This window comes from Cornus florida, unplaced genomic scaffold (genome assembly GCF_030987335.1).
Source record: "Cornus florida cultivar Cherokee Brave unplaced genomic scaffold, ASM3098733v1 CherokeeBrave_3.0.0_Hap2_Chr05, whole genome shotgun sequence".
In the NCBI taxonomy this organism is placed as follows: Eukaryota; Viridiplantae; Streptophyta; class Magnoliopsida; order Cornales; family Cornaceae; genus Cornus; species Cornus florida.
In genome coordinates this window covers 82,281,263-82,300,541 of record NW_026775575.1, presented here as the reverse complement: position 1 = coordinate 82,300,541, position 19,279 = coordinate 82,281,263, and the positions used below count along the sequence as shown (strand labels likewise).

At 38.1% G+C, this 19,279-nt stretch overlaps 2 protein-coding genes across 2 annotated transcripts; one reads left to right on the top strand and one right to left on the bottom strand.

The window, feature by feature from the left end:
- Positions 1 to 10,982: 10,982 nt before the first annotated feature.
- Positions 10,983 to 15,720, bottom strand: LOC132309568 (uncharacterized). Its single transcript, XM_059807862.1, has 3 exons — positions 15,532 to 15,720; positions 11,437 to 11,841; positions 10,983 to 11,270 (listed from the first exon to the last, which is right to left on the bottom strand). Exons 1-3 carry the CDS (start codon positions 15,718 to 15,720, stop codon positions 10,983 to 10,985), a joined length of 882 nt encoding a protein of 293 aa, XP_059663845.1.
- Positions 15,721 to 17,692: 1,972 nt separating this feature from the next.
- Positions 17,693 to 18,905, top strand: LOC132310265 ((S)-8-oxocitronellyl enol synthase CYC2). The gene has a single exon (XM_059808457.1). It carries the CDS (start codon positions 17,693 to 17,695, stop codon positions 18,830 to 18,832), a length of 1,140 nt encoding a protein of 379 aa, XP_059664440.1. The 3' UTR covers positions 18,833 to 18,905.
- Positions 18,906 to 19,279: the final 374 nt, after the last annotated feature.

The following is a 19,279-nucleotide window of genomic DNA, read 5'->3' as shown; positions in this document are numbered from 1 at the left end:
TGTTCGTGGGCCTGACCCACTCCTATTTTTCAGGTGTACGTCAGTTCCAGGCTTAAGCTTGTTCAGAGCAGAGACGATCTTCCATTCTACCGACGATGTAGGATTTCTTTCCAGATCTTGGATTTGGATTTTATCTTTCATTTTACTTTCATTTAGTGTGAGATTTTTATTAGGGGTCCACTAGAGATGGATTCCCGAGTTGTTCAAATTATGGATATTTGGTTTATCAAATTTAAGTATTTAATTATTTAAGGACTATGTTTTAGTTTCTTTTCAGCTTTAAACTTTCATTTCTTAATAAAATATTAATTGTTTGATATTCCCTCGGGTTTGGGCCTGGGCCTGATCAACCCGTGTCTCTGATCCGAGGGGTGTCACATTCAACCCACCTTGCCGAACGACAAAACTTCTCCACCTGCTGCTCAGAACGCTAAGGGATCTTCTCTTGTCCGAACTAATGTTTCAACATACTATCGTTCTGCTCTTGATTCTATGCTAAACTTTGAACAGTTGGAACTAAGTGTTCAACCGGTATTACTGCCTCGGTGCCGTACGCCATAGCAAATGGGCTTTCTCTAGTTGGCCGTCTAGGGATCGTTTTGTAAGTTTACAAAACGTTCGAAAGTTCATCCAACCATTTACCCTTTTCATCCTCAAGCTTCTTCTTAATGCAAGCGAAGATTATTTTGTTAGTAATTTCGACTTGACCGTTCGCCTGTGGATGGCTAACCGTTGCCAACTTTTGGTTGATTCCATACTCCTCTAACAACTCCCTCACTTGTTTAGTGTTAAGATTTGTCCCATTGTCCATAACGATCGATCTCAGCACGCTAAAGCGATAAATGATATTATTCCAAATAAAGCGCTTTACTTGAGTCTGGGTTACACTGGGATATAGTTCTACTTCTACCCATTTGGTAAAATAATCTGTTGCAAGCAGAACGTATTTGTTTTGTGATCTTGCGGTCGGTAGAGGGCCAACCACATCCATCCCCCATTATGCAAAAGGCTACAGTTTGACCATTACGTGCGAGTTTTTAGGTAGTTGGTGGATCAGTGGTCCGAATCTTTGGCACTTATCGAATCTCCTATAAAATTTCGTTGCATCATGAGACATGTTCGGCCAAAATTACCCTTGCATCATCGCTTTATGCGCCAAAGATCTCCTTCCAAAATGATTGCCACACACACTCTCATGGATAGTTCGCAGGATATGCCCAGCCTCTGAGGGAGTAACGCATTTCAAGTACGGACCCGAGAAAGACCTTCTGTACAATTGGTTATGTACAATGGCATATTTCGCAGCATTTGATCTGATTTTCCTTACCTCATCTTTTCTTTCGGGCAACACACCATCTTGTATAAAAGTCATGATTGGATCAATCCAGCTCGGCTCATATAATATGACATTCACTTGTCGAGGATCTGAGCCGGATGGTTCCTCAAAGATAGATGGTTGACATAACATATCAACTGGTATCACCCTTACTAGCGTTTTTCCAGAACTTGACGCACTACAAGCTAATTGATCGGCATCATCATTGTAGGATGAACTTGATTTGATCAAAGTCTTTTGTTTCACGCATAACGGTAGAACGGTATGCTTCTATTATCACATCTTTGGTACTATATTCCCTCGTCACCTGCTGAATGATCAGTTATGAATCACTGAAAGCAATTAGAATTTTGACTTTCAGTTCTTTGGCTAGCTTCAATCCTGCCAACAATGCTTCATACTCTGCTTCATTATTGGTTGCTTGATACTCGAGTTTAATCGTTTGACTCAACGTGGTGCCTTCTGGTGTCTGTAGTTTGATCCCAATTCCTGCCCCCATTTGATTTGAAGAACCATCGACGAAAAGCTTCCATGAAGAGCTTCCAAGGTCTTCCAATATGTCTTTTACATCACATTCCAAAAGGAAATCAGCTACTGCTTGTCCTTTTATTGCCGTTCTGGGTTCGTATGTTATATCGAATGAACTTAACTCTATAGCCCATTTTGTCATTCTTCTTGATAAATCTGGCTTATACAGAATCACCCTTATATGAAAAGTGGTCAGAACGACAATATGATGGGATTTAAAATAGTGCCTGAGTTTTTTTTCACATTCACCAATGATAGGATCACTCATTTGGCCTTTGAATACTTTTTTTTTTGGCTCGGCCATTGTTTTGCTAACATAGAACACTGGGAACTGCTTACCCTCTTCACACCACACTAGAACGACACTTATTGCAATGCTGGACACGCCAAGGTACATGAAAAGCTTTTCATCCGGTTCTGGGGCAGATAGAACTAGAGGGTTCCGCATATACTCTTTCAAACTGTTCAGTGCCTGTCGTTACTCATCCCCCCAGATTTGCTTTCTGTGATACCCCTCGATTCTAGAACCACGGGTGATCAAGTCCAGGCACAGATCCGAAGGATACCAGACAATCAATATATAAACAAGCAGGAATAAAACTGAATTAAGAATAAAATAATGATATGCTGAAAAGAATTCTAATTGTAAAACCTCCAAAAATAAAAGTTTTAATATAAATTAACTTTCCAATCCGTACAACTTGGGAATCCAACTAGTGGACCCCTAATAATCTCAACTGATAAAACTTTACAGAATAAAAACCAAAACTCAAACCAGAAAGAAAAATCCTATTTAGTCGGAAGAGTGAATGACTGTATCTGCATCACCACGAACAAGCTCTAAACCTGTTATAGATGATCACCTGAAAAATAAGGGTGGGTCAGGCCCACATGCAAGTTCCATGCCACTACAATCCATACATAAACCCGATACGCAGATACATCCTAGATAGCTCAACAATAGCTAAGATAGTCCATATAGATATAAGTACACACTATAGGACATTCACCAGCCCACATAATCAGTCTCAACCCGAGTAGAACAACCAAGGAAACATCATCAGGCCTGGTTATCAATCCTAGACGATATACGCACCCTAACCATGATCAGGAGACTCAAGCTCGTATCACGACACTTAAGTATATATTTAAATCTCTTCCTACTACAGAAAAGTAAAGCAACCATCCATTATGTCGTTCAACTGTTTTAGTTGACAGGACATGCATCCATGTAGGAGTTAACTGTTTGAGTTAATCCATTCCATATGTATGAAAGGGGTAGGACTTAGCTTTTTTTTGATCTAATCCATCCCTAATATGTCACTGTCCCATACCGGTACATATAATGCAAATGATCCATCAATGATGCACACATGTTTGAACATCAAATCAATCCGGAAACCAACATAACAGAAATCAGATATTGATAAGATCCTATCATGCATCCAGTATATGTTTATAATCATAGATCCTCCTTTTAAATTGTTAAAATAAGAATAAACAATTTAAACCATCCATTTTCATGTAATTGACAGAACCAAAATTAAGACAGTTCAGCAATTATCATCCATAACATAATATAATGAATATCAGAATTTTAAACTGCACATTATACTAGAATTCCAAATCAACACATCCATACTAGTTCGTTTTAAATGTTAAAATGATGACTAACATTTACATCCTCCCAAATCCTTTACGACATGCAAATCTATAATTAAATCTCATGGCATCTATGTAATTCCCCATTATAAATTCTGTGTCGGATATAATGACACTCCAAAGTTTAAGTACATCATATAAAACTTTAAAAGTATTTTATACCAGTTTCATTTAATTGGCTAACACGAAACTAGCAACTAACCTTCCACTACTCCCGACAATATACAACTTATTAGATACAAGTATATGACGGTCATAACCAACATTCCTGGAATTGAACTATGCTAAATATATCATTGATATAAATTCTAACAATAATTACAATGTCAGTCCAAATTAAGTTGTCAAAACAACTTAGCAAAACAAGCATTCCTCCTTCCTTGACAGTAGGCCTATTATAAGCTTATGTTTTATGACATGCATTTAGGTTTAGCACCTTAGCATAAACCAACTATTTGAAGGCTTTAACAAGTTAATTTTAATCATTTAAAACCCCCATCACTTTCCAGTAATTACCTTTAAGCCCCTGAACTTCAGAAAAATTGCAGAAAACACCCGTAGGGGTTTTTTTTTCCATTGGAGCCGGCTCCCCTTTATTGGAGCCGGCTCTCCCTCATGGAAAGCCGGCTCCCTCTTCATGGGAGCCGGCTCCCACCATTTAGGAGCCGGCTCTCACCCCTGAGAGCCCCTCTCTGCTTCACTGCTTCGTTTCTGCTTCGTCCGGTTGTCGTCTGCTCTTCCGGCGAAGCCCAATGTCCTATCCTAAATCTTTTTAACATTCCTAGGGTTCTATTCAAGTTCCTAAAGTCCTAGAAACCCTACATATTCCAATATGAATGTATTAACAAAGCTTCAACCGAAACAATTTTTTTTTCCTTTGTTTATCTTCTTCGTTTCCGGCGAAGACCACTCCTCTGCTCCAAGTTTCCTTAAAGTTCTTAAGGTTCAATACAAGTCCCAAAAATCATAGAAACTTCTTAAATTCTATTATGAACTTGATTGACAGAAGTTTAAATAAAAAACAACATAATTTGAGAAAAACCCAATTTTAGTTATTTAAACGTAAAACAGGTTACAATCTAATATAACATGCATCAACTATTAGTTTTAAAGGTTGAATTAATCCCTGGAGACTATATAGAATGCACAGAACACAAGTTTATAGGAAGGAGACAGAATGAAACTTCCCTTTGAGATTTTTGAATTAAAATCCCTACGCTGTCTTCCTAGATTTTTCGGCGATCCCGCACTGTTCTAACTTATTTGCTTCCTCCTTGGTTCCTCATACGAACAACACTCCTATCCTTCCTTGGTTCAACCCACAGTCCATGGCTGAAATCCCATCTGGTGGTTCTATCAGTTTCAAGCGCCCTACTGTTTTTCCCTCAAACACCCATTACATGTCTCTGTATTTCTCTATCTTACAATACGTGAAAAGGGTTTTGTTTTCCTAACCCTAACAGACATATAAGATTATATATATAGGCACTTACTAAGACCTAATTCCAATTCCTAGCTAACTATAAGTCGGCTTATTTATCTCTTATAAAAGAAAACCCTAATCCTATATAACCATACAAAAAATATATACCAAATAAGTCCTATTAAAACATACGTCATTTAATCTTACGTTTAAGTAAAAAAAAACACAATTAAAGTAAAGCAAAATTAAATAGTTAAAGCAACACAGCCAATTAACATAAAACAGATAAATAATTAATTTAACATACATAAACAATTATAATACAACAATTAAATTAAATACACACAAATAATAATAAATCAACTAATTTAACCAAATAACAAATAAGTCCAATAATTTAAATAAAAATGAAAAACAAACCAAAATATTCCCATTTTATCCTTTTGAAAACTAGGGGTATTACACTTTCCGTGGCCCCTTATTGTATTGAAGAACGGTTTGCAGCGATTTGATAACTTAGAAATGAATCGACTCAATACAGCTATTCGTCCGATGAGTGCTTGCACCTCCTTAACTGTTCTTATTTTTTATCAGAGCTTCTGCTTGGGTTGGGATCACTTCAATTCCTCTGTTATTGACCACATATCCCAAGAACTGTCTAGAACCCACACCGAATGAGCACTTGGTTGGATTAAGCTTCATACCGTATTTCCTCAATACCCCGAACACATCTTGCAAGTGTTTCAGATGATGGTCCTTCTTCTTACTCTTTACCACCATGTCATCAATATAGGCCTCTACAATCTTTCCCATTTGACTTTTGAAAATCCTGCTGACAAACCTTTAGTAAGTAGCTCTAGTATTTTTTAGTCTAAACGGCATGACTTTGTAGCAGTAGATCCCTCGTTCGGTGACAAAAAAAGTTTTCTCCTCATCGTCCGGATCTATAGGAATTTAATTGTAACTTGAGTAAGCATCCAGAAAGGTTAGCCGTTCATATCAAGTAGTGGCATCCACCATTTGATCAATCTTTGCTAACGAAAAACTATCCTTCGGATAATGTAATACCCCTAATTTTAAAAGGACAGTTCTGGAATTTAATTATTGTATTTAATTGCATTTTATTTTATTATGTGTCATTTTATTGGATTATTTGCTTGATAGTTGATTATCTGTTTGTTTGTCCTTTTATTTGAATTAATTGTTTTCTTTTATTAATATTATTGTTTTTGTTATTGGATTATTTTGTATTGGGTTAAGTTAAATGTTAATTTATTTTAGATTAGGATTATATTTCTGTGGAAGTTATTTAAACGTTAAATTATATAATTAAGTTGATTTACGTATATGTCAGTTAGGGTTGGAGTTACTGTAGCCGACCTAGGTTGTATTAAGTCGCCGTGTATTGTAACTTGGACAATTGCATTAGGGTTGGAGAATTAAGCCTATAAATATATTTCTTCATGTGGGTTTAGGGTTTAGCAAACAAACATCACACAACCTGCATTCACGTATCAGGTTTTCAGAGAGGGAAAAACAGAGAGTTGTAGAGAGTTTCAGAGAGAACCTTTGGGGATTGAAGGAAGAATTCAAGGAGAAGGTTGGGGATTGAATTAGGAGCAGCAGAGGGAGTTAAGACAACCATCGTTGCCGGAGTTGACAGAGGTCTGCAGTTCCACAGTCTGAAACTGAAGGCAAGTTCTGTTTCCACTCTATCTCTTTAATCTGTGTTCTGTACAGGCTTAGAAAGACTCTAAGGATTAAACCAAGATTAAAAACAGATTAATGATTAAATTTATCTTGTATGCATGTTCAAACGGAAATAAATCTCGTGAATCAAACTGTGCAAATTTTTAAAGAACTGTGAACTGATGCATGCTGTGTCTTGGGTTCAAGCTTGGTTAATTGGGATTATTGATGCATGTTGGGGGGTTTCTCATATAATCTAGGATAGTGTATAAACACTGGAATAAGGTTTTAAAATACTAAATAGGTTTTGAACTTAGCCGGAGGCGAGGAAGACAACCAGAGAAGGAATTACGGTTCTCAAAGGAGGAGAGCCGGCTCTAGGGGGTGTGAGAGCCGGCTCCACAAGGGTAGAGCCGGCTCCAATAAGGGAGGAGCCTGCTCCACCAAGAAGGGAGGCGGCTCCAATATTCTGGAGGCGGCTCTAGCTTCTTTTCTTGCTTCTACGTGATTTTGGGTTGTTTCTGGACCTATGGGAAGATGACTGGGTTGTTTCAGTGGGTAAAATTGGGTTGTATAATAGTTCCAGAGATGTAAAAATGGTTGGAAGTATTGTTAATGGTATTGTGTTGAACCTTGAAGCAACCTAAGGTTAAACCAAGAAACTGCATATGTGAAGTTGTCTTTGAAATCTTTGTAAACTGTTTACTGCTTTGAGCAAAGTTTTGGGTTCTTTTGCATGTTTAAATTTATCAAGCATGTTCAACTATGTTATAAGCATATGTTTATCTATCTAGAAGATTAAGTATGCTTAAATGGAATTAATGGATGTTTTAAATTTATCAACTATTGCATCAGATATGGTTGTGCAGGAGGAGTGGTAGGTTTCAGTCTTACTTAATAAAATGGGACTGGAAAGGGATTTCCAAACCTTATGTAGGATGATTAATGTGTTGTACACATGTTAAACTATTTATATGCAAATCTTGAAATATGGTGGATTGGTATTTATTACTGTTCCGTCAACTATATTAACTGGAGGAACGACATGTACAGTCTTTTCATATATATATAAAGCACTGTAATGTGATATTTAAATGGTATATTGGATGCATAAATTGGTTGTAAATATATTAAACTATATTTATGTTTCTTTTGGAAATTAGTTGATACATGTTTATGCTGTGTTATTAACTATGGAACTGGAGGATTGTATGCACCGGTATGGGACGATGGCATACTAGGTATGGATTAGTACAAACACTAAGTCCTACCTAATTTGGATTAAGGTATGGATTAACCATATGGGTTAACTCCATCACCTACATGGGTCATATCAATTGAGAATTGAATGAACTACTATGGGTTCAGGTTGGATTTGTTGTACAATATATCAAACTGTTACAAAGTTGGATGGTATTTTGTATTAGGAGTATGGATTTTATATATGTATTTTATGGTACTATGGTATGAGTTTGAGTCTCAGGACCATAGTTAGGGCGCGTATATTGCCTATGATGGATAATTGGACATATGTGTTGTTCCTTGGTAGGTCTAGGTACTCATGCCCACCTTATGGTGCGTATTCGCATGTTGCCTTCTATTCAAGCTGAGACAAACCTATTGGACTAGTGAGCGTCCTATTAGTGTGTACTATATAGATATGGACTACTCTAGATATTGTTGAGTCTTCCTAGGATGTATCTACGTATCGGATTACTGTTTGGATTGTAGTAGATCAGGACTTGCATGTGGGCCTGACCCACTCCTTTATTTTTCAGGTGTTCGTCAGTTCCAGGGTTAGAGCTTGGACGTGCAGAGCCTATACAGCTACTCATTCCTCCCACTACGTAGGGATCTACTTTATGTTAGCTTTAGTTTTATTTCTGTTATTTCAATTTCGGATTGAGAAGTTTAATAAGGGGTCCAATTGATGGATTCCCAAGTTGTAAACTTATGGAGATTTGGATTATCAGTTTTGGATATTTATTTTAAGGATATTATTTTAGTTCCTTTCAGTTTCTATTATTTTTATTTCTTAGATCAATTTTGTATTCCGTGTTTGATTTAAAATATTAATTGTTTGATATCCCTCGGGTTTGGGCCTAGGCCTGATCAACCCGTGTCTCGGATCCGAGGAGTATCATGATGAGCACTGAAAAGTGCGCATTTAAACTCGTTAAGCTTAAGCATTCTAGTACCTTTATCTATCTTACTTTGCCTTTTTAGACTTATTACGTGTTATTTATATTTTCAGGCACTAATCCCAAAATTGAGCTAACTCAGCCAAATAAGAGCTTAATTGAAGCAATCCTGAAATAAACCAAAGGAGGGAGCAAAATGGAGAAAGTAAGGAGCAAAAAGGAATCAAAGTTGTGCAGCTGAAAAGTTCGATCGATCCAACTTAGAGTTCGATCGATCGAACATCTATGATCGATCACAGTACTTCTCGATAGATCCAACCTTGGCCTTTGCTGAAATTCCAAGTTCGATTGATCCAACATCACCTTCGATCGATCGAACCCAATTTTGTCCTATTCAAATGATTGATCTTATCCACAGCTGTACGCCTACCAACCACTTTTGTCCTTTTCCCCATAAATATCTTCGAAATATCTCAGCCGTATCCTTATCCGGAGGAGTCAGACCACTTTGATCGATCCAAGATGCAGTTCGATCGATCGAACCCATCTTCGATCGATCCAAGTTAAGGTTCGATCGATCGAACTTCCTCCAGCGAGAAAAAGTTAAAGTCCAGCTCATTTATTCCGTCCTTCACCCAATCATTGGAGAATATGCCTTGCACGACCACAGCTCATCATAGGGTGTATTTGACCTACCTATATAAGGAATATGATACACTTTTTGGAGGGGAGCCTAGAAGAGCCTAGAGTCTCTTGACACACATTAAAAATCATCTTGGAGGCTCTCCTTGGAGAGGAGGAAGGAGGGAAGCTAGAGCACCATTGGAGGAGATCTTCACCAACAAGGAGCAGCCATGGAGTTAGCCCTTGAGGGTTGGATCATCACTACCATGAGTGTCTAGACATCCTCTTGGGGCTAGAGTTAGCCCCAAGCATGCTTTCTATACTCTAATCTTGTGTATTATTGAAGGATTAGTGTTGTATGATACATCTTGATATTCATGTATATATAAATCTTGATTATTTCATGGTTTGTATGGTTTAATGCTTCCAATTGACTATTCTATTCTACCCATATGTCTATGTATGCTAGAGTAGGATATTCATGTGCTTATCTCTAGATTTAGTGTTTTTGATGCATGTCTATGTGTATTGATGCTATAGATCTAGAGATTATCAAGATGATATGCTTAATGAATGCTATTTTGGTTCATTTGATGGTTTATGCCTATTCTTGATGGTTTGTGCCTCTCCCCTAGTCTAGATAGCTTTATTTTCATGCTAGTAGTGTAGATTTAGTGTAGTAGTAGTGTAATATTAGATGGGAGAACAATCTACTCTTGATGTTTGATGTTCCATGCTTGTGAGTCCAAATGGCATATTCCTCTAATATTGTGTTGTATGTGGATTATGAGCTTAATGAAGGATTAATGACTAGTTATGATATGTTGTATCTTTCACATGTGTTTAGACAATTTATTCCTCTCCCAATAGATAAATTGTGGCCTCTCACATGATGTTTAGATAATGCATGTTTGACTAAGTCATCCTTATGGATTGCTTGGACTATGAGCTTAATGAAAGGTTCAATGACTTAATTTGATATTTTGTTCTCTTCACATGATGTCTAGACAATATATTCCTCTACCAATAGATGTATTGTGGCCTCACACATATTGATTGAGACAATTTGCACTTGTTGAGTCACCCTTACCAATTGAATGTCTTTTACACACACAACATTGTCGCAACACATTCATTTCCCTCATTAGTCACTTGATTATGGTTTGGAATAGTATTGTTTGGTGGTGATCTCTACACCCCAAGACCTTTCCTTCTTACTTACTCTTTATCTTAATGCATTTTAATTAATTCTTTTCTAGAAGTAATCAACCAACCCAATTCTCTTTTGCAATCATTTGGTACGCTAGAGTCGAAGTTGAAATTCCAACACGTATAATCCCTTGGGACGATCCCTACTCACTCTTGCTACGTTAGTAGTAGTGTTGGTAGTGGTTTTTATAAATTTAAATTTGACATAAAAGGCTTTTTTTGAACCACACGTTCACTACATTCAGTTTGGCGTATTGGAACGGCCGTCGTCATATCACAGACAAGCTTTGTTTAGATTAGTGAAGTCAATAAAGACTCTCCATTTCCCATTCTTCTTCTACACTACAACCACATTTGAGAGCCAAACCGGTTACTGAACTTCTCTGATGAATCCTGCCTCCAGCAATCTGTTAATTTCATCAGCTATGATTTGATTGCGCTCTGGGGTAAACCTCCTCTGCTTCTGTCTTACAGGCTTGGCGCTCGGATCTACATTGAGGGAATGACAAAATATAGAGGGATTGATTCCTGGCATATCTGAATGGCTCCAGGCAAACACATCTGCGTTCTGAGACAGGAAATCAACTAACTGCTGTTTCTCTTTCTTTGCAAGCCCTGACCCTACCCTTGTGGTTCTATTTGGTCTATGAGGATCTATCTACACATCAACGAGGGGCTATTCAGTAAGAACCAAAGGCTCTTCCTCCTCTCCAGTCTGTTTAGGAGGATGCCCCTGTAATTGCTATCTTGGGCTATCAGATCGGGCGGGAGCTTTTTTCTTCCCAGCTGCTTTCAGCGTCATAAAGTAACACTTTGGTAGCGACCTGGTCCCCATGAATATCAGTCACCTTGCTCCAATCCGGGCTCAAGCATCTCATCACTTGGTGCAGAATTGACGAGACACCCTGGACCCTGTGAATCCACCCTCTTCCTATCAAGAGATTGTAAAACGGATGGATCTCGACGACTACAAAACTTTCAATCAGATCTCTTTCAGCAGCTCGTACTGGCAATTTTACCATACTAATAGGTTCCACTTGCTCCCCATTGAATCCCAACAAGGGATTTCCAGTGGGTTTGAGCTTTTCTGGCTTGATCTCAAGCCAGTCAAACGTTATTCTTGGTATGACATTCGCGCTGCTCCCCAGATCAATTAAGACTCTTCGCACCAAACATTCTGCCACTATCAAGCAAACGACCAGAGGATCTTCATGAGGGATCTGAACTAGCTACAGATCCGTTTTGTCAAACTTTATCTGAACTGATATGCTCTGCTGGTGCAGAACATTTACATTGCCTATCATTCTCTTCATTTATGCTTGACGGAGGTGCATTCAGAGCAATTCTTCTGACTTTTCGGTCGGCTCAGGTGGGCCATGATTTACATTTAAAATCCGAACAGGCTGAGAGTTATGGTAGTTCGGCTTCTGATTTCTTTTCACTTGTTCAGCCAGTCAGTTCTGCTCTACTGCCGGCCCTTGAATGTATCATGCGAACTCTCCATTTGCTATTAGCATCTCCACTTGCCTCCTTAAGTTCCTGCATTTATTAGTCTGGTGACCAAAATCACTATGGAAAACACAATGTTTAGATTGATCTTTCTGTTCGAGTGGTTGTCTGATTAGTAGGGGAGAGTGAAACTTATCTTTGTTTCTTGATACAACCTCGCCAGGGTGATTTTGAGTGAAGTGACTGATTCCTCCTCTTTAGGTATCTTTTCTGCTTTCCAGGAGGTCTGATAATGTGGTGGAGCTTGTTTTTGTCTATTTTTTGTTTTGGTTTTCTCCTCTGTCGCGACCATAGACGTCTTCTTTGTGTTGGCAACCTTTTTCGTTAAGCTCGTCCATGGTTCTCGGCGTATTTACCACTAAACTTGTATGGAACGGCGTCCCTCGGTTCATTGCTAGTTGAATGCTTGAACCGCCGTGGATGGATGACATTCTATTATCATACTCTTTACGAGGTTGAACATGGTGAGGAAAGCTTGGAGACGTGTATCTTCGTGCTGTTTCATTGTAAACAAACTTGAAATATCTTTGGTCGGACGCTTGTTCCCGTAGTACTAGCTTTGAATCGGTCACACAGGTCTTAAAAGTTATCCACTGAGCTTCTTGCCAAATTCTTGAACCAATTGAGCGCTGGTCCGATCAGGCTTGTAGGAAAGCACTTGCACATTAAAGGATCATTCTCTGTGTTAAGAGTCATTTTCAATTAAATATGGTAAATGTGATCGATCGGATCGCTCGTTCCATCGAACAGGATGAAAACTGGCATGAAAAACTTCCTTGGATTCTGAGCATTCAGGATCTCGTCTATAAATGGTGAATCAACTGTTCATGCTGCCGAACAGAGGGCTTCATTCTCCTTCAGAAACCTTTGGAGTATCTTTTGATCAATAGACCTCCTGTCCGAACTTCTATAGTCATGCGTGGCCATTGACGGTCGGTAAGGAGGATCGAGCTACCTTTCTTCCGTTAACTCCCTCTGCCATGACGGTATGGCCTTACTGTGACCAAACTCCACGGCTTTTTCTCGTCTAAGCCTCTCACGGAGTGGATAGATCTCCATGAACCTTTCTCTTCAAATCCGTTCGCAATATGGATCCAATTGGACAGATCTTTTCCAATCTTCTACATGATGAACATTTAGTAGAATATCGTCGAGCCTGATCTTTTCGCGACGAAGATCCAGGTGAACGTTCCCTTCCTGTTCAACCTAGTTAGCAACATTCATTTGCACAACTCTTTCTCCTACAGGAGGCGGTCGTGGAATAATCGGAACTTTTCGACGCTGGTGCGCGTCGTCGCAACACTCCAAATTTATGCAAAATAGTGTAGCCAAGTTTTAAATTTGTAAAAAACCACTACTAACTCTAACTACTAAATATAGCTAGGGTGAGTAGGGTTCGTCCTAAGGGATTTTGGGTATATTTGCAATGGAAACAATAAATAGGGTTAGTAGGTCGAGTGTTCAAAAGATTGTTTGGTTAATTAAACTACTAGCTAAAACTAAGCAAGTTCAATGTAAAACAAATAATAACAAATAAATGATATAGGGAACAAGAGAGAGAGGTCTTGGAACTTAGAGGTCACCACTAAACATCACATTTCTAGACACTTAATGTATAATTAATGAGGGGAAACATGTGTTGCAAAAATAGTGTGTGTAATTGATTGTTTCAACAAGCATGGATGACCAATTAAGTGTATATTGTCTAAGCAACCTAGTGAATAGCACAACATATCAAACTAAGCCATTATTTCTTCCTTTAAGCTCACAATCTAAACGCATCAAATGGTTAGAAAAATATACTACTTGTATTCATAAGTAAGGAATATTAAACAACAAGCATAGATTGTCCTCCCATCTAAGAAACTAAGGCAACTACACTACAACTAAGCTAGTAACATGGAAATTAAACTAATTAAACTAAGGGAGAGGCACAATCCATCAAGAAATGAGTATAAACCATCAAACAAACCACAAAAGTATTCTATTTAAGCATTATGCCTTAACAATTTTTAGATTCATAACATCAATACACATAGACATGCATCAATATCACAAAAACCAAGAGATAAACACATGAACATCTATTCTAGCATACATAGACATATGGATAGAATAAAATGATCAATAGGAAGTATTAAACAACACAAATCATTGTACAAACAAGATTTATATATAAATCAAGTCTCAAGACAACATTACAACACAAATCCCCTCAAAATACAAAACATCAAGGTCTAGAAGGCATGTTTAAGGCTACTCTAGCCCCAAGAAGATGTTTAGCCACTCATTGATTTAGTCATCCAACCCTCAAGGGCAATCTCCATGGTAGGAATGATCTTCTTCTTGATGAAAACTCTAGATGAATGGAAGAACTTCCAAAATAGTGTGTCTCTAGTCTCTAGCCTCTCCTCCTCTTTTTTCTTAGTCTCTAAGTATGTATATGAATGAATCTTTTGATGATATAAAGATACGATGTAAAAATGGCTCAAAATCTTTTATAGGTAGTTCAAGTGTCACACCCAATGGTCTGGACTCGTGCACTAAGGTCCCTTCAATGATTACACCATGAGCCATCTTTTAATGAGCTGGACTTTGTTTTAATTTGGACTTGAGGAGGTTCGATCGATCGAGTTTAGATGAGATCGATCGAACTGTGGCCAGATCCATCGAAGTTAGGCTAGATCGATCAATCCTCGGCGGCGGTTTTTTGGAATAAGACAAATTTGAGATATTTTTGGGATATTTTGGGAAAAAGACAAAAGTGGTAGGTGGGGATAAGATCAAATGATTTTGATCGATCTAAAGAAAGTTGGATCGATCGAAGATGGTAGAATCTTTTGGATAAGGACAAAAGCTTGGATCCATCTTGAAATGGCTAGATCGATCACCTCCAGATCGATCGAAGAATTGTTGAGATCGATCAAAGATACTATTTTTCTACCATTTTGCTTCCATTATGCTCCTTTCTTCCATTCAGCTCAAGATTGCTTCTTTTATAGTCTAATTGGGCTGAATTCACTTATTTTGGGGATAAGTGCCTGAAAATGGAAATAACATGAAATTAGTCTAAGGCGGAAAAATAAGATAGAAAAATGTCCTAGAATACCTAAGCTTAAGAGGTTTAAATGCGCACTTTTCAGCGCTCATCAGATGCTCCATTCCAGCTCTCAATTCTGTATTCTCTCTTCTGAGAGCTTCAATCATGCTTATCAATTCGTCGAGCTTTGTTTGCTGGTCATTCTCTTGTGGATTAGAACTCTTACCTGCTATCATCGTTCCTGATCGGAGTAGAGTCATCAACCGTGAATTCTTAATCGGATCTGAACTCTGCTAATGCAAATGCACTAGATCTGGACTCAGTCTGGCTGAATTTCGATCTACTTCGGTTGAATCTGAATCTTTCCTACCGTGAGCTCATCAGATTTGGCTCCGTAAAATAGATCGCGATTGTGCAAATACGACTCCAATTTCCAAAAATCAATTAGAAACAAGCCTCTGCAAGACAGACCATGAGCTCGCCGATCTGAATCCAACTTCCAGAGATCAAGCTTCTTCTTCATAAATGAATCTCGATCGCTTCCCACAGACGGCGTCATTGAAAATGCAAGAAATTTACTCTCTCGATTTGGAAAGAATAGTTTTACACTTCAAAAATATCTCAACCCCTTTTTTCTCTCTTTTCAGTCTATTTACAAACTTCTACAAATATTCTAAAAGCTTCCTAACTAACTCTTCACACTGGGCTGATCCTTTGGGCTCATTATGAATATGGGCCCATTTCTTTTGCTTTGAGATCGGGCTTCTAGACTGATCTTTCGGTCTTAAGCCCAATAAGTGATTGTTCGATTGAACAAAATGTTCTTTTCAGACTTGTTTTCAGTGATCTGGGTTGTGCCCGGCCCAGGTCATTTTTTATACCCTCATAGGGTCATCATATTTTACATTTTAAATTAACTCATAACTTCGTGTGTGTGTGTGTGTGTGTGTGTGTGTGATTCATGGACATAAGTTGACATTTTGACGTTCCACGTCGTGTGTGTGTGTGTGTGTGTGTATATCATTCATGGACATAAGTTGACATTTTGACGTTCCACGTCTATCCGTTGACCACCTTCATTAACTAATAATTTTATATTAATTCCTCGTTGCACATGGAACTCTTAGCATCAAGTCCCAAGTTGTTGTTGAATATAATATAATATATATGACACTTGAATCATGCATCCTTTACATTACTCATACGAAATCTATTTAATTTTAATTGTTTGCCAGATGTTTTTCTTCTAGAATTGCACATTAAGTTCTCATTAGGAGGAGCTCACATCAAAGGAAAAGAAAAGAAAAGAAAAAATGTCTTGTGATAAGTGCCAATTAATTAAAATTTCAAACTATTTTCAATTTTTCTGTTCGATCTTCTGTTAGACCATAATTTTTAAGCTTGTTGCTAGCTTCATTTGACAAAGTTGATCAAGTACTTATTGAGGTTTAAACCAGCATTAAACAACTTAATGACCATTTGTTCTTCAAAACTAGGAAACTTTCAAGTTTCAAGCAATCACAAGAGGGATTTATGAATAAAGGCTAGCTCTCCTTAAAGGATAGGATAGGTGGTATCTAATCTGGCATTTACATAAATATAACCTAAGAAGAGGCCATGCGTAAGCTTGAAAATTGTAAAAACGACACTCAATTTACCTTATTTTTGAAAGAAGAGATCATGTCATATGAGCTAACACCGTGCCCATACTAACAATTCCCGCACAATAGCAATGTAATACCTTAATTCAACATTAATAGCCAAGAAACCATTTAATTTCCCATTCTTTGGGGGTGTTTTAGTATTGCAACTTCATCAAGAAAAATAGTTCATTAATCTAGGTGTTAGGCTGTCTTTATTAGGGTGCGCTCCATATATGTAGCCAAATATATATATATATATATATATATATATATATATATAATATGTGTGTGTGTGTGTGTGTTTGGGTATAAAATATGAACAAAATTAGAAATTATTAAAGCAAAACAATCTTTTATTTATTATTTTTTTAGCTCAGATGCCAACAATGTAACGGCTGGTGTCACAATCTGCCGGCCTTTAATAGATTCATTAAGCTTTGACGCCGCAATCACCAAGTTGGTCTAACTAAATTCAATCATACACTACATACACAACGTAAGAAATGAAAATAAAAATTATAATATGCCAGTGGATGAATTATTAACACGAAGGTTGACTCTGAAACCTCCCTTAAAAACGAGAAGATTAGAAGTTGCAGAAATGTTAGTGACAATTGTGAATGTAGACCCATAATAGGGTCCATCCATCTCATTCAAAGAATGAGAAAACGAGAATTGCAATTTTAGGTAACAAGCAGCCTTCTAATGGCTGAGTAGGATTAGGTGTTGAATTGAATCCCTTTTATTAAAAAGGCTATTATTATAAGTTCACATTAACAGACAAGACGTGTGTGTGTATGTGTGTATATATATATATACACAGATCCTGTCACCAGAAATGGATTGTGATCAGAACTGAGCCAAAGAATCCAAGTCTGTTCTGTCCCAATGGCAGTTGAAAAATCTAATGTGGCAGTCATCTTTGGAGTCACTGGGCTTGTTGGGAAAGAGCTTCTCAGAAAGCTCCTCTCAAAATCCAAGTGGAAGGTTTATGGTATAGCTCGAAACCCTGATCAGATCAACCCAATTCAAAATCCCAATTACCATTTCATCTCATGTGACCTTTTGAACCATTTAGAAACCCTAAAGAACCTCTCTTTGTTACAAGACGTGACCCATATTTTTTGGGTTACATGGGCTACCCAATTCCCTTTGGATACCCGAGAGTGCTGTGAGCAGAACAAGGCCATGATGTCCAATGCCTTGAATGCTATTCTCCCAATAGCAAATTCATTAAGGCATGTCTCTCTCCAAACAGGGACTAAGCATTATGTGTCTCTCCAACCCCCTTTCAATCAAAAACAAGTTTGTTACCATGATGAAGATTGTCCAAGGGTGAGTACTTCAGGCTGCAATTTTTACTATGTCCTAGAGGACTTGCTCAGGGAGAGACTGGCAGTGGCGGTGGCTGGCAACGTGGCGTGGTCGGTTCACCGGCCTGGTTTGATCATGGGTAGTTCTCAGAGGACTTTGTACAACTTCATGGGCAGTTTATGTGTTTATGGGACAATTTGTAAGCATCTGAATCTCCCTTTTGTGTTTGGAGGGACGAGGGAGTGTTGGGAAGAGTTGTGCATTGATGGCTCAGATGCTCGGTTAGTCGCTGAACAGCACATTTGGGCAGCTACCAATGATCAAGTACATTCCACTGATGGCCAAGCATTCAATGCCATCAATGGACCGCGCTTCACTTGGAAGCAAATCTGGCCACAGATTGGATTGAAGTTTGGATTGGAAGTGCCTGACAACATGTTCTCACCGGACTTTATGTTTTCGACGGCAATGAGTGATAAGGGAGGGATATGGAAAGAGATTGTAGAGGAGGAGGGACTTTTTCAAACAGAGATGGAGGACTTGGCTAACTGGGGATTTCTGGATGTTCTGTTCAGATGCCCTGTGAAAATGTTGGGGACTCGAGATAAAGCTGACCGGCTCGGTTTCACGGCAAGGTTTAGCACACTGGATTCAATTCTGTATTGGATTGATGAGATGAGAGAGGAGAAAATAATTCCTTGGAAGGAGATTTGACTTTCATGTGGAGGAGGATGTGGAGCTCCACAAAGTGGCTTTCTTGCAAGAATAAACTAGTGAGGAAGTTGTTTGACTGCTCTTTATTGGTGTTTGTTTTAAAAATGAACATAAAAAGAATGAGTTGTTGGTTCATTGAATATTGTATTAGATGCCTTGTTCTCTACATTATTGTCCCCTCATTTTACTCATCTTGTCTCGGAAGTTGTAGTAAACTAGAAGTAGAAGTTAGTTCTTGTTCCTCCTTTCTCAAGCCCTAAGTTTTTGTGGTAAAGGTTAATGGGAGCTACTTTGACTTGATTCTCTATTATTTGTTGCATTTTTTAAAATTTAATTCGAAACAATACTTGGGTCCAACCTGCTGATGTGTCCCAATAGATCTAAAACAAGTGTCCAAAAGTAAAAGTTATGATTTATAACACATGTCCAAAAGCAGAAGTTAGTTTT

Excerpts from the sequence above, each read along its gene's own strand:
- LOC132309568 (XM_059807862.1), bottom strand. The coding sequence starts at position 15,720 with ATGACGCCGTCTGTGGGAAGCGATCGAGATTCATTTATGAAGAAGAAG. Across the intron at positions 11,842-15,531 it reads CCAAATCTGATGAGCTCACG|CTAGTTCAGATCCCTCATGA; the intron begins GTAGGAAAGATT and ends ACGGATCTGTAG. Across the intron at positions 11,271-11,436 it reads CTGATATTCATGGGGACCAG|ATAGATCCTCATAGACCAAA; the intron begins GTCGCTACCAAA and ends GTTGATGTGTAG.
- LOC132310265 (XM_059808457.1), top strand. The coding sequence starts at position 17,693 with ATGGCAGTTGAAAAATCTAATGTGGCAGTCATCTTTGGAGTCACTGGG.